At 47.7% G+C, this 14,947-nt stretch overlaps 1 protein-coding gene across 1 annotated transcript in view; it reads right to left on the bottom strand.

Annotated features, from left to right (window-relative positions):
• BLK (BLK proto-oncogene, Src family tyrosine kinase) overlaps nucleotides 1-14,947 on the bottom strand; it is a 369,223-nt gene that overhangs the window by 117,908 nt on the left and 236,368 nt on the right. Inside the window, exon 4 of the mRNA XM_086926186.1 lies at nucleotides 4,067-4,157. Coding sequence (XP_086782312.1) covers nucleotides 4,067-4,157 — 91 coding nt within the window. The remainder of the gene's footprint in view (nucleotides 1-4,066; nucleotides 4,158-14,947) is intronic.

Raw genomic sequence — 14,947 nt, 5'->3', positions numbered from 1 at the left:
GCCTCATGGCGGGGTGGGAGGCGCTGCCCTGGCAGAGACGTTGGCTTTTGTGGAAGAGGACCACGCCAAGGGCTTCGTGCTTTTTATTCACACCCCTACACTGGCCTGGCGTATGCCGGGCCATCCCACTCTGCTCACGCTTAAAGGGGGGAGAAGGGGGATGGGGGCGTAACTGGCAACATTTCCGCAAGGACCCCCTGGCTGGGGTGACATGGTTGCGACCACTGTCCACTACACTCCATACACCAGAGGTGTATGTCGGCATGGATATGGGTGTGTTTTACATATTGCGGTCTGTCCAGCACATCACCGCCACTCTTGGCATTGTGTACTTTCCCAATCATGGTTCTACTGCATACTTCACACATGCCTGATTGCCACCTCTCCCCACTTTAGGCTAGTATGTGGTTGAGGTGCAATGCCGTTGATTGGTCATGTTCACGGCTTGCCTAGGTTACCATTGTAAGTTGTTCTATCGAGTCTGGTGGGTGTGAATGTAGTTGTGCTTGTTAGTTGTGATTTTGTGACGTGTGCATTGCCAGAGTTGTGAATTGCATGGTTGTGGAGTCGAGGTGAGTGGGGTGTTAATTTGGAACTTGCCAAGGGGCTGTGCATTTTCCCTGGTGCCATCCTGGGAACACTGGTTGCTGATGGACTGGTGGAGGATGAAGGGATCATGCACACTGGATTTGTATTTGGAGGCAACATTGGTGAAGGTCATACGGTGTTCTGATGTTGCCTGCACATTGATGTGGGACGTGGGCTTCCTGTTGCGCTGATTGTGTGCTGTGTCACCAGGGCGGAATTTGCAAACAAAACAGGTGATGGACCGAATGTGGATCAATGTCACACATTCACCCCAGTCCAAAGATCTGGGCCCAAATCCATCGTTTTTTTGCACTCCACACCACCCTGGGTTAGACAATGGCGATATGCAAATCAGCTCTGACCCTGTGCCCCATGGGAACAGTCCAGTCCGAACTACAAAAGCCATGTCCTTCCCAGAACGGAATCAAGCATCCGAGGACTGGACCGGTTTCGAGGTAACACCTCTCATCAGCCCGGCTAGCTTGACTCCAGTGGTGTGGAGTGCCTGGGACCCACGTCTGAGCATCCCCAGCGCACTTATGGCGGAATTTGCAAACAAAACAGGTGATGGACCGAATGTGGATCAATGTCACACATTCACCCCAGTCCAAAGATCTGGGCCCAAATCCATCGTTTTTTTGCACTCCACACCACCCTGGGTTAGACAATGGCGATATGCAAATCAGCTCTGACCCTGTGCCCCATGGGAACAGTCCAGTCCGAACTACAAAAGCCATGTCCTTCCCAGAACGGAATCAAGCATCCGAGGACCGGACCGGTTTCGAGGTAACACCTCTCATCAACCCGGCTAGCTTGACTCCAGTGGTGTGGAGTGCCTGGGACCCACGTCTGAGCATCCCCAGCGCATTTATGGCGGAATTTGCAAACAAAACAGGTGATGGACCGAATGTGGATCAATGTCACACATTCACCCCAGTCCAAAGATCTGGGCCCAAATCCATCGTTTTTTTGCACTCCACACCGTCCTGGGTTAGACAATGGCGATATGCAAATCAGCTCTGACCCTGTGCCCCATGGGAACAGTCCAGTCCGAACTACAAAAGCCATGTCCTTCCCAGAACGGAATCAAGCATCCGAGGACCGGACCGGTTTCGAGGTAACACCTCTCATCAGCCCGGCTAGCTTGACTCCAGTGGTGTGGAGTGCCTGGGACCCACGTCTGAGCATCCCCAGCGCACTTATGGCGGAATTTGCAAACAAAACAGGTGATGGACCGAATGTGGATCAATGTCACACATTCACCCCAGTCCAAAGATCTGGGCCCAAATCCATCGTTTTTTTGCACTCCACACCACCCTGGGTTAGACAATGGCGATATGCAAATCAGCTCTGACCCTGTGCCCCATGGGAACAGTCCAGTCCGAACTACAAAAGCCATGTCCTTCCCAGAACGGAATCAAGCATCCGAGGACCGGACCGGTTTCGAGGTAACACCTCTCATCAGCCCGGCTAGCTTGACTCCAGTGGTGTGGAGTGCCTGGGACCCACGTCTGAGCATCCCCAGCGCACTTATGGCGGAATTTGCAAACAAAACAGGTGATGGACCGAATGTGGATCAATGTCACACATTCACCCCAGTCCAAAGATCTGGGCCCAAATCCATCGTTTTTTTGCACTCCACACCACCCTGGGTTAGACAATGGCGATATGCAAATCAGCTCTGACCCTGTGCCCATGGAACAGTCCAGTCCGAACTACAAAAGCCATGTCCTTCCTAGAACGGAATCAAGCATCCGAGGACCGGACCGGTTTCGAGGTAACACCTCTCATCAGCCCGGCTAGCTTGACTCCAGTGGTGTGGAGTGCCTGGGACCCACGTCTGAGCATCCCCAGCGCACTTATGGCGGAATTTGCAAACAAAACAGGTGATGGACCGAATGTGGATCAATGTCACACATTCACCCCAGTCCAAAGAACTGGGCCCAAATCCATCGTTTTTTTGCACACCACACCACCCTGGGTTAGACAATGGCGATATGCAAATCAGCTCTGACCCTGTGCCCCATGGGAACAGTCCAGTCCGAACTACAAAAGCCATGTCCTTCCCAGAACGGAATCAAGCATCCGAGGACCGGACCAGTTCCGAGGTAACACCTCTAATCAGCCCGGCTAGCTTGACTCCAGTGGTGTGGAGTGCCTGGGACCCACGTCTGAGCATCCCCAGCGCACTTATGGCGGAATTTGCAAACAAAACAGGGGATGGACCGAATGTGGATCAATGTCACACATTCACCCCAGTCCAAAGATCTGGGCCCAAATCCATCGTTTTTTTGCACTCCCCACCACCCTGGGTCACCAGGGGGCACAGGTGGGACATGTATGCAGTGGATTTCCCCCAACACGTGCGTGCATCCGGCTATGGCGTATGGTCCTTGCTTGGTCTCCAGTGGTTCCTACGCATTGTGTATGGGGACTGGGGTGCCAGGGTGATGGTGATGTCCAGGACAGGTGTGGGGGACTTGGATGTGGCTGACTGTGAGACTCTGTCGACTCTGGCAGGTGTTGGTTGGGGTGTGCCAGGGGACAACAGGTGGAGCACAGCCAGCAGCTCGGTGTGGGGTGTGATGTTGGTTGTCCACTGTGTTGGTGCCATTGGCCTGTTACGTGATGATGGCCAGGATGCGCAGGATGGTTGTCCCTCTCAGCCTGTAGTGGACAGTGACATTGTCAGATGTTGGGGCAGGTGCGTTTTCTGGAGGGCCGATGTCTTTGTCTGCACTGCCTCTGTGGTGGTCCGGGGGTGGGGGGGTGCCGGGTGGGTGTTGTGGTCCTCTTGCGTGTCTAGGCTGCATGATGAGTGTCTCCATGGCATCTGTTACCCTTCCAATGATGCCCTGGGCTGGGCTCCCTTTTGTGGAGCAGGCTGCCGTCCGACTTTACACCAGGTCAGAGCAGGTGTAAAATTCCTGCTGATAACGTGCCTTATCCCGTGTTTTGTGTTCTTATCAGCGATCTGGCTGGCCGTTGTGAATGTTGAGGTGTGGTGTTGTCACGGCTTTTTGCACGGGAACACCTACACTGCATTTCATTAGCGATAGTTGCGGGGGTCCTCTGTGTCGATGTTTTATGCGGCAGCTATCGCGGGAAAACTGGTGCTGTGGGCTGTTAACACCAGCTTGTGGAGAGGTAAATATATCACGACTTTGGCTGCGATAAAGTGTCATTAAGTCGGCGATAGCTCCTTATGAATATGCCCCCTAGTTTTTAAATGTATAACCTTGCGCTTTTGTGCAGACTTGCATTACATCATCTCTAATTATGCAAGTCAATTTACCTATGTATTATTCCTGTGCAACAGGAAGACACGCATTTGACATTTTCTAACACGGTAAAGGCTGGCACTCTTGATTTCTACCACAAAGGAAAATCTCTTTCAGGACATTAAGAATATTTAAGAAGTTGAAATTGCTGCACAATGTAGCAGCAGCTAATGAAACTACAGAACACTCTTGCTTACTCAGAGAGAATCTTTACTTTTTCCTCTTTGTGTAGCTGAAGGTCTTGGAGATTTACAGGAGAATAGTCATATAACGCCACAGCGAACGTTTCTGCAAAAATATTAACACAAATTTAGAGTTCACCAGTACAGGTGCAGACTTTCTCCACTTAAGAACAAGAGTAGGAAAGAGAAAATTACAATTACCTATCACAGCTATCACTTACGTTGTAGCTGATATACTTTATGTGTAAAAAAGCTTAACTTAGACAAATAATTAATTGCATTTACAATACAATAGCAATAACATAACAATTCCATGCATTGCTGAATGGAATCATGGTGAAACTTTACATAAATGATACAACTGTGAAAAGCAGATAATCGACCAATAACACCAATATTGTAATATAGACTAGATAGTAAATGTAACAATCAAGAGTAAACTGGCAGCATTCTTTTTCTGAAAGTTAAACCACAGTAAATATTTTGAAAAGGATGCACATTTTGGGTACAATTAAAAAGAGAAAGCAGTTAGGAATATGTTGGGACATACTAATTCCTCACACAAATATAGGGAATAGGGTCAAAGCACTGAAAAGTACCAGCAAGAAGAAGGTAAATAGTTGTAACAGTTAAAAGAGTTGCCTATTGTGCTAGGTGCAATAGACTGGGCAGGGTTTAAGTTTGGTCGATCGAATCCAAAATGTACCAGTCTTCACCATAATTTCACCAACAAAGTTTTTTAAAGAAGACAATTTCATAAAGCTGTGAAGATGTCAGTTTAACAAAACTTATAATATAGGCAAAATATATGTCTTCATAAATCTGCGAACTCAGATTTGAGAACTGACTGTGGACTAACAGTCCACACATATGTAACTTTTAACCCTATGAAGCACACTAATACATTTGTATAACACTCATTTCTCATATACTACTAAACAAATTTACACCAAACCACGCAAAGCACTTCCATGAGTGAAGTTCTATTTTCATGCTAAGTTCTGTGTCAAGCATGTTTTTTCAGAATCAGAGAGCAAAATGTTGGTTTTTCGACTCTGCCTCTAAGTGCTCTCACCCTTGATGAATTTGCATGAAATTCAAAATATCAAGAATAAGCTAAACATTGTAAGTGTCTTTCAACTTGTGTGCATGAGTTATTTGCAAATCAAGGTTTTATTGTCACCCCTTTAACTTTTCTCCCTCTTGTTGGATCTGTGTCAACCCTGAGATTCCTGTGCTGGGCTTAACTTTCTAACAGCCTGCCAAATTCATTACACTGCATCGAAACAAAGTTATTAGCACATGAACATTAACTTTGTTCCGTGATAGATCTTCACTAAACTTCCATAGCACACTTAAGAATAAACAAGTTGTGCCTGCTAAACTGCATATGGATTCATCAAATGATGCCACACTGTAAAAAATGGCATTACAGGTTGAGGGAGGTGAAACCCTATTCAAGTAGAAACCACAATACAAGCCACAAGCAAACCCGAAATTAACTTGTGCTCAACTCTCTGGTAGCTTGGCACAAACAGTCAAGCTTAACTAAGAGGCAATACGTCAAACGGAGCACCAGAAATATCCCACACCAATTTACAAAAATAGAATAATTTTCAATAAGCAAAACAAGACCACAATGATAAAAATTAAATTAGTAGAACTGGAGATACTCAAGCTTAAAGATTTCAGTGAAACTTGCACCAAAAAGCACAAAGTGCCAACTAGAAATATCTGTTCGGGCTACACTGGGATAAAGTCACAAGTTCATGCCGACCGAGATGGAGTGTGGGAAGGCTACAGGGTCTACTGAACAAGAGTACCTTGAATCCTGGTAGCAGAGTATTGCAGAGTCCTGCGTCGAGGATGCATTGTGCCGCTGAGGTGATGCGTTGGTTCTGAGGAGCTGCGAGGAGCGCGGTGCAAGAACCTGCATCGCCGTCAAGGATCCCGTCAATGAGGACTTGCAAAGCAGAGTCTGACTTCGATGGTGCAATGCGAGGTCTTGTGTTGCTGTTGAAGATTCCATCAAAGAGAGGCTTGTGATGCGAAGGCCTGTGTTGAAGATGCGTCAAGCCACCGTGATTCTGATGGGGCTGGTGATTACAATGCGAAGTCAGTGCATCCGGAAATCCATGCAGCAGAGTTCATGCATCGTTTTTGCTCGGGTCGCACCACTCAGCAGAGGAGATGCACCATTTTCAGTTCATATGAGCACGTAATCGGTTTTATGGCATGAAAACCGAATACAAGCGCTGAATACAGTAACGCACAATTTTATATGTGTCTTGAGGGAAAGCATGTTAGAATTCACAGTACATTAAAGAGGAGTTGAAGTATGACCATGCTTTTTTTATTCACGTTGCATGGTGTCGAGCACATTGGCATCCCATTTGATAGATCTTTGATCTTTAAGCACAGGGGTTGGCAATGATTAGCATTGATCAACAGTGTAGTTATTTGAATAGTTTCGACTGAACTGGCTCTTGTTTAATTTCATTTTTAGAGACCCCTGATGTAGGGTCGTCCTCAACCCGAAATTTGAATTTGAATTTGAATTTAAAAACATTTCTACAGCGCTCGCATACCCAGCGGTTTCATGGCGCTAGTGGTGATCAGTGAATGGCAGCAGCAGGGAGATTAAGGGTAGGCTTGTGTAAACAGAAAGGTTTTAAGATTTTTCCGGAACAAAAGATAGGAAGGTGAGGTGCGTAGAGTAACCGGGAGGGAGTTCCAAAATGTTGGAGCCAGGACAGCGAATCTCGCTCCGCCCGCCCTCTGCTTTTTGAAGCGGGGGATGGTGAGGAGGGCCGAGTGGGCCGAGCGAAGTTCTCTGCCTGGGCAGTATGGCCTAATGAGAGAACGGATGAACTCGGGAGCAGTGCCCGATCTGGCCTGATACGTGAGGCAGCCGAGTTTAAACAGGGCGCTCTCTCTCACCGGGAGCCAATGCAGAGTTTTGAGTAATGGAGTGACCCGGTGATATCTGGGTAGGCCATGGATCAGGCGGGCCGCCTGGTTCTGCACCAGTTGTAGTCGATGGATCATGTATGCAGGGGCTCCATTATAGACTATGTTTCCATAGTCTATGCAGGAGAGTACCATGGCCAGCATGATAATTTTCAAAGCTGAGGGGGAGAAAAAACGAGAGACTTTCCTAATTACTCTAAGGGAAAAGAAACATGAAGAAACTACGGAGCTGACTTGCGGGTGAACAGTGAGCTGGGGATTAAGAAGGATTCCCAAGGTTTTCACTTTGGACACCGGAAGTGGTGGGGCACCAAGGGAGGGGGGCCAAAAGGAAGGGGACCAGGGACTGCAGCCACCTCCGGTCAAGACCAGCTCGGTCTTGTCCGGGTTGAGTTTGAGGTGGCTGCAGTTCATCCAATCTTGAATGAGAGTCATGGTTGTTTGGACGTTAAGAGCAGATGAAGAGGAATGGGACAGGTTGAAGATTAACTGGAGGTCATCCGCGTGATTAAACACGGTGACCTCCAGTTGCTGTAACATAAAACTGAGGGGAAAAATGTAAAGGTTGAACAAAAGAGGGGAAAGTGATGAACCCTGAGGGACCCCGCATTCTACCTTGCGGGAGGCCGCCGCAAAGCCAGTCAAGCGGACTCCCTGTGTTCTCCCAGCAAGGAAAGACTCCAGCCAAGAAAAGGCTAAGCCTTCTATGCCCGCCGCCCTGACACGGTTAAGGAGGATGGTATAGTCCACCGTGTCAAAAGCGGCGGATAAATCTAGGAGAATCAGGGCTTGCGGAAGGTTGATGTTGATACCTTCACGCAGCTTGTCCATGACTGAGATGACCACTTTTTCTGTAGAATGCAGGGGACGGAAACCAGCTTGGCGGGGGGAGAGGCAATAGTTTGCCTCAATGTGAGTGCTCAGAGTAGAAGTGATGTGAGTTTCCAGGACTTTTGCAAGGTAAGGGAGTAGTGAGATGGGGCGATAATTGGAAGGGGTGGAGGGATCGGCGTCCAATTTTTTTAAGATTGGGATGACAACCGCCGATTTGTGTGGACTGGGAACGTGACCGTAAATGAGTGAGTCGTTAAGAAGGGTTAAAGGGGGAGTAGGGCAGGCTGAGTAGACTTCCCTGAGAGTACAGGCAGGAGCAAAATCCATGGGAGAGCCTGATTTGACCCGTTGGAGCAAGGGGAGAAGGGTGTCAGCAGTTAGAAGTGGAAAGTTGGTCAGTTTAACGGTGGTGGGGGGAGGGGAAGGATCAACAAAGGTGGAAGAGGGCGGGGGGATGTTGTGTTTAATTTTAACAACTTTGTCTATGAAAAACTCGTTAAGCGAGTCACAGAGGGATTGGGACGGGAGAATGGTTGCCGTGGCTCTGGTGGATGAGGCAAGTTCATGGACGGCGGAGAAGATTTCCTTCGATTGTGATTCTGCAACCATTATCCTGTTGGTGTAATATTCGGCTTTTGCTTCCAGGATGCTCTTTTTATAGGTTTGCAGAACGGCCAGGTAGATGGTTTTTAGGGCAGGGTCGTAAGTTCTTCTCCAGACTCGTTCGGCCCTTCTTGCAGCTAGTTTTTTTTCTTTCAGGTCGGAAGTAAACCAACGATTGGCTGCGTGGGCCCGTTTAACTGAGAGCCGCTTGAGGGGGGCGAATTCATCGCCTGCCACCGTGAGCCAGTTGTTAATTGCGGCCAACTGTGGGGCGGCTGTCAGGCCGTTTAAATCAGGACAGGTCTTGGCCAGGGCTGAGCAGAAGGAGGGCATGTCTACCTTACCCCATTTCCGAACCCAGATGTTTTTGGGAAGGGGGGGTTTAACCAGGGGTGCTAGGGCAAGGGAGAGCGTGATGGTGGAGTGATCTGACCATGGGCAAGGGGATATAGTGGGAGGTGTGGATGGAACATTCAATGTCCAGATTTGATCCAGCATGTGGCCATGTAGGTGGGTGGGACTGTGGATGAGCGGTACGAAATTCAAACTTTTCATAAGGCAGGTGAATTCCTTAGATTGGGGGCTTTCGGCAGGGTCATTGGACCAGTATCTGAGATCCCCTAGAACTAATACAGAAGAATTGTTAACTACCAGAGTGGCCAAGAGGGTCTGGATACCGGGGAGAAACGAGGGGGTAGGCTGTGGAGGACGATAAATAAGAACAAAAGTGAGGGGGGTTTGGTGGGAAGTAGATCGTGCTACAAGGAGGTCGACATCGGTGATAGGAGGGGAGGGAAGGATTTGAAAGTTAAAATCTGTACGAGCTATTAAAGCCACTCCACCACCCCGCTTGCCCTCGGGACGGTCCGCACGAATGGCAGAATATGTCGATGGTAAGGCGGCAAGCACATTGGGCAGGAAGTCGATCTTGAACCAGGTCTCGGTTAAAAAAAGGAGATCTGGTTCGTTTGAATCGATATAATCAAATAGCTCGTATTGATGGTTTACAGCAGACCTAGTGTTTAGGAGGGTAGCCGAGGTAGTAAACAACTGGGTAGAGGGAGCTGGGGGTGAAAGATGGACAGGTGGGGGCGTGGGGGCTGATAAGGCTAGATGTGATACTAACCCAGGGGGGGGAGTGTGAAGGGGAGCTGTATAGGCCAAGGTGTTGTAAAAAGGTAGCAGTAGAGGGGTTAATACTGCCGGGGGCTCAATAAATGCATAGCTGAGACGGAGAATAGGAAATAAAACTGGCAGCATCTCGTGCCCCTGGCCCCGGCCGGCCGCGGACGGGCGCAGACGGGCTTAACTCAGGCGCAACTCTGGCGCTCCTCCGTCGCGCCCGCTGCGCTCGTCCGCTGCGCTGCCTCATATTGCCTGTTTAAATAGGGGCGGAGCGCCGGGGGAGTGGCAGGGCTGTGGTGGAAAGCTAAGCCCAAGGCAAGATGGCGCCCGCTGCCGCTGGGAGCCCGCGAAAGACACGATCAGCCCCAGCCGGCAGCTCACCCCTGAGAGCCCAAAGATGTCGGTACCTGCATAATTTTAAAGTGAGATTAATAACAATTAAAAAAACAATTTTAGCCAAAGTATCGCCTCCGCTCGCAATCAGCGGGGCGAAAGAATAGGGAAGCAGCAACTCGCCAAGCAACCGACCAATCAACCCACTGCCACCGGGTCACTGGTCAGACACGAGGGGAGAAAGGAAACGCGCTCCTAAATAGGGGCGGAGCGGCGGGGGAGTGGCAGATTATAACATCTAATTTGCTGTAACTGCCAATGTCATATTGGGTTATATGAGTGATCACATTTTAAATCATAACCTGTTAAATGAAGCATTTGAAATTAAAATGATCATCCAGTAATACGGAATTGGAATTGAGTGTCTTCTCCGAAAAGGAAAATATTATGTAATTGGAGGAGAAACCGTAAAGTTTCAATGTTAAGTGCACCCATCAGCTAGGGATTGGGGTTCCAACCTGGCATTTTTTTGACAGTTCAGCTGGATCCACATATTGGCTGGCAGAACATCTTCAGTCCCACTTCCAAGGGCCCCAGATTGGGGTGGCAGCACTTGGCAGGGTTGGTCTCACAGATGGTGGAGTCCAGGTTCTGGGTTCTAGCTTGTTGGAGCCTTCTGTCCCTAAAGCTCTAGTCAGGAGGCTAAACAAGAAGCTCTTGGAGTCATTCTGAGGTTCGAGGTTCAGCATATTCAGGTCCACTACTTCTCACCCATGCAAGAGAGCAGCAGGTCAGCACAACAGGGCAGCAGTCGTTCAGAGCAGCAGTCCAGCCGATTGGCAGTCCATTCAGCAGCACAACAGTCCTTCTGCTGGCCGAGCCCACTGGCCGAGAAGTATACTGAAGAGTTGGTGTCTGAGGTCCAATATTCATACCAGGTGCTTTTTTGAAGTTGGAGAAGCTTCTAGAGGTTTCTCTTTGAAGTGCACAGGTTTTCTGCCTCAACTGGCTCCAGACTAACAGCCATTTGTGTAAAGGCAGAACACCGCCTATTCAAGTGTAAGTAGGGCTGCGTTCAGCTCTGCCCTCCCATCCTGCCAGTTATGGCGCATCCAGGCACTCGTAAGCTCTCTATTGTGTGTGGCTGTCTAGGAGGGGGAATACACAAAACCCAACTGTCTGCTACACCCAGTCAGATGATACAGTGACAGGATGCTGGCAAAGGGCTAAGGGAGAAAAACTGAAACTTTCTAATAGTGGAATTTTCATAAAATGTATTTGAAATCTGACCACAAGAGAGGAATTTTCATACAATACCAAAGACAAAGAGACTAAAAATTAACTGGTTACCTGTTCCCATTTGGCAGTTACAGCAAATTAGATGTTATAATGTTTTTCACTACAAGGAAATGTAAAACTCAAAAGTTCATGTCCAATTTTTTAAATACACTGCAACCTGACATCAGGGCTGTCCAAGGCCTACCTTGGAGGGGACTTCTATGTATTAAAAAGGAAGGTTTAGGCCTGGAAAAAGGTTTTTTTCTGCCAGATCGAAATGGCAGATTAAAACTGCACACACAGCCTACAATGGCAGTTGAGACATTTTTAAAGGTACCTAAGTGGTTGGCACAATCAGTGCTGCAGGCTCAGTAGTAGCATTTATTTTACAGACCCTAAGCACAGGTAGTGCTACTTTACTAATGATTTACAAGTAAATAGGGTGTAAGCCAATTATTTTTTAGTGTAAGAGCACAATCATTTTAGAATTGGTCAGCATGGGTAAAGGCCCGCAAAAACGAATTCTGCAAAGGCAAAATGTCTGGGAGCAAAGAAGGCCAGGTCGAAAACACAGTTTTTAGTAAATGAACACTTGTTGTATCCCCACTTTCGACTATGCTCCATTGACGAAGCTGCACACATTCAAGTATACCAAAAGTAAGCAAGCCAAGCATCTCCCAAAGTTTGTGCAAACAGTGCTAAAGTTATAGGCAAACTAAAAAAAAGTAACTTTTTTTAAATGGCAAACTAATTCTAACCTTTTAATCCTGATGGCATTCTACGCCCTCTATCGTGTGGATGCCGGATGATAGATACAGTAAACTCCTTACCTCCTCCATCCAGTCATATGCCTAAATTATCCACTTCCCCCAGAGCTAGGACACTGAAGGAAGATGGTATCCTCCTAAATGCCCGCTCGCTTATTAAAAATAACATCTCGTTTAGGGAATTTGTATCAGACAGGAAGCCCTCCCTGGTTTTTGTTACTGAAACCTGGGCAAAGGACTCCTCCGGTCCAGATCTTATTGAAGCCGTCCCAGAGGGATATTGTTTGGCTCGTCAAGATAGACTGGGCCGGGTGGGAGGAGGGTTAGCAATTCTCTATAGGGATCACCTTCATTGCCACACTGTCTCTATCTCTGTCCCCACGGACAGTTTTCAAGCTCTATTCTTTTCCAAAAAAAAGTGGCCATTGAGCCTTTTTCAACGGAATCATGGTATATCGTCCTCCTGGCTCACGCACTGATTTTGGACAATGGCTTCTCCATGTCCTAGAACCCTATTTTGGTCGGAAAGATTTCACAGTTCTGGGAGACTTTAATTTTCATCTGGAGAGGTACGACAGCAACGATACTATCTCCTTGCTTGATGCAATGTCAGCCTGTGGATTTGCCCAATTGGTTAAAGGGGCTACACATCGAGCAGGCCACACGCTCAACGGGATCTTTTCCAATGACGAGAGGCTGACAATTAAGGATCCTATCTCTCTGTCATGGTCCGATCACCTGGCCGTTCCATTTGAGCTAGTTTGCCCGCTCATTCAAACGTCCAAAAATACTTCGAGCAAAAAGGAACGCCGCAGGAATTTCAAGAACATTTCAAATAGCTCCTTTACCCCGTGGGCACTCAATCTGTCTTCTCCTCAAGGGGAAAGTGTCTCTACAGCAGTCCTACAGTTTGAAAAGACGGTGACTGAGGCACTGGATGAATTAGCCCCGACCCAACTATGCCACCGAGCCAGAAAAAGGCCCTCAGCCCCCTGGTTTTCGGAACATCTCAGACTCCTCAGACAAGAAGTGAGGAGGCGGGAGCGACTGTGGCACTCTGGTTGGGATCTAAAGGATAAGGAAGCCCATAAGACTCTGCTAAGGAAATATAAGGCTGAAATCATAAAGGCCAAACAAGAGCATTTTACGGCCCTGACTACCTCACTGACTTCTCCTAAACTCCCTCATAACCCTCCAAACCCCAGATCCCATAGTAGCATCCCAAGAGCTGTGCAATAATATTGCCTCTTTCTTCCAGTCAAAAATCCTAGACATTTATTCTGCCTTGGAGCTGCAAAGATCTCTCATCAGTGGGCCTCCTGCTCTGGGGACTATGGACCCTGCCCCTGCAGAAATACTTCCTCTGGGAACTTTAGACTCTTTTCCCCCTCTTTCTCTAGAGGATCTGGATAGCGTCCTCAACAAAACTAAATCTGGCTCACCCTTGGATGTATGCCCCCTCAGGATTCTCAAACAGTGTAGGGATACTCTCCTGCCCCCTCTGGTTGACATAATGAATAGAGCCATGAGGGATGGCCTTTTCTCCACCCAATGGAAAAACGCGGTGGTAAAACCATTACTTAAAAAGGCCTCTTTGGATCCTGCGGTTCTAAAAAAATTTCGGCCTATATCACTGCTTCCAGCTCCAGCAAAGATTCTGGAAGCACATCTTAACAAACATCTTGCCGCATTTGTAGAGAGCTCGGGCTGTCTTGACTCATCCCAACATGGTTTCAGGAGGGAACACAGAACCGATTCGGCCCTCACCATAGTGTCGGATAATATCCGCACGTGTGTCGATGGGGGCCAGACCACCCTCCTGATCCTTCTGGATCTGACGGCGGCCTTCGATACCCTCTCTCCCTCAGTGCTAACAGCTCAGCTGAGGGAGGTTGGGGTTCAGGGGTCAGCCCTAGATCTACTCACTTCTTTCCTCATTCATCGAGTGCAAAGAGTGAAGTTGGGGGAGTATCTATCTCCATCCCTGCCTGTGCAATGCGGGGTCCCCCAGGGGTCGGCTCTTAGTCCGACCCTATTCAACATCTATGTGACCCCACTTGCCAGGCTTATCAGATCATATGGGAAGGAGATAGTATCCTATGCGGATGACACCCAGATCCTTGTCTCTCTCTCCCAGTCAGGTGTCCCGACTGCCTCCAATTTTAGATCTTGCATGGAGGCAGTCGGACAATGGATGATCCACAATTCATTGAAACTGAATGGAGAGAAGACGGAGGTGATGGTGTTTGGAGGGAAAGATGACGTATGGTCATCTTCTTGGTGGCCAGACTCATTAGGAGTTTGCCCCACCCCTACCTCCTCTGCAAAACATCTTGGGGTCATGATTGATCCTGCCTTCAACCTGGGTAAACAGGTTAGTAGAACCATCTCTACCTGTTGGGGCATCATCCACATCCTGAGGAGGATTAGGCACTATTTATCACTGCAGGCAAGGAAGCAGCTTGCAGTTGCCCTTATTGGTTCTCGGCTGGACTACTGCAATGCGCTGTATATTGGACTGAATACAAGTCTACTGCAGCGCTTGCAGGTAGTCCAGAACGCTGCTGCCAGGTTTGTGCTGGATCTCCCCAAACGTGCCTCAGCTACAGCGGCCAGAAAGCTGTTACACTGGCTCCCTGTTGAGGACCGTATCCATTTCAAAACGGTGCACAGACAAAATATCGACTCCAAAATATCGAATGGACAAAATATCGAGTTAAAAATATCGATAATAATAAAATATCGATTACAAAAATATCGTTGGTCAAAATATCGATTAAAATAATGTTAAAAAAATATCGAGTACAAAAATATCGACAAAATATATATAAATAGTCAAAATAAATAATTTCAATAATATGTAGAAAAAAGGTTAAAAAAATAAAAAAAATTATTAATAGTAATATAAATTGTAGTTAATGTTTAGGAGCGGGATGTTGGGTTAATAGGGGATAAGGGTGGGGAGTAATTTAATAATAATTAATTA

This window comes from Lissotriton vulgaris, chromosome 6 (genome assembly GCF_964263255.1).
Source record: "Lissotriton vulgaris chromosome 6, aLisVul1.2, whole genome shotgun sequence".
Lineage (NCBI taxonomy): Eukaryota > Metazoa > Chordata > Amphibia > Caudata > Salamandridae > Lissotriton > Lissotriton vulgaris.
The sequence above is the reverse complement of the archived record's forward strand: the minus strand, read 5'-3'. Positions and strand labels throughout refer to the sequence as shown.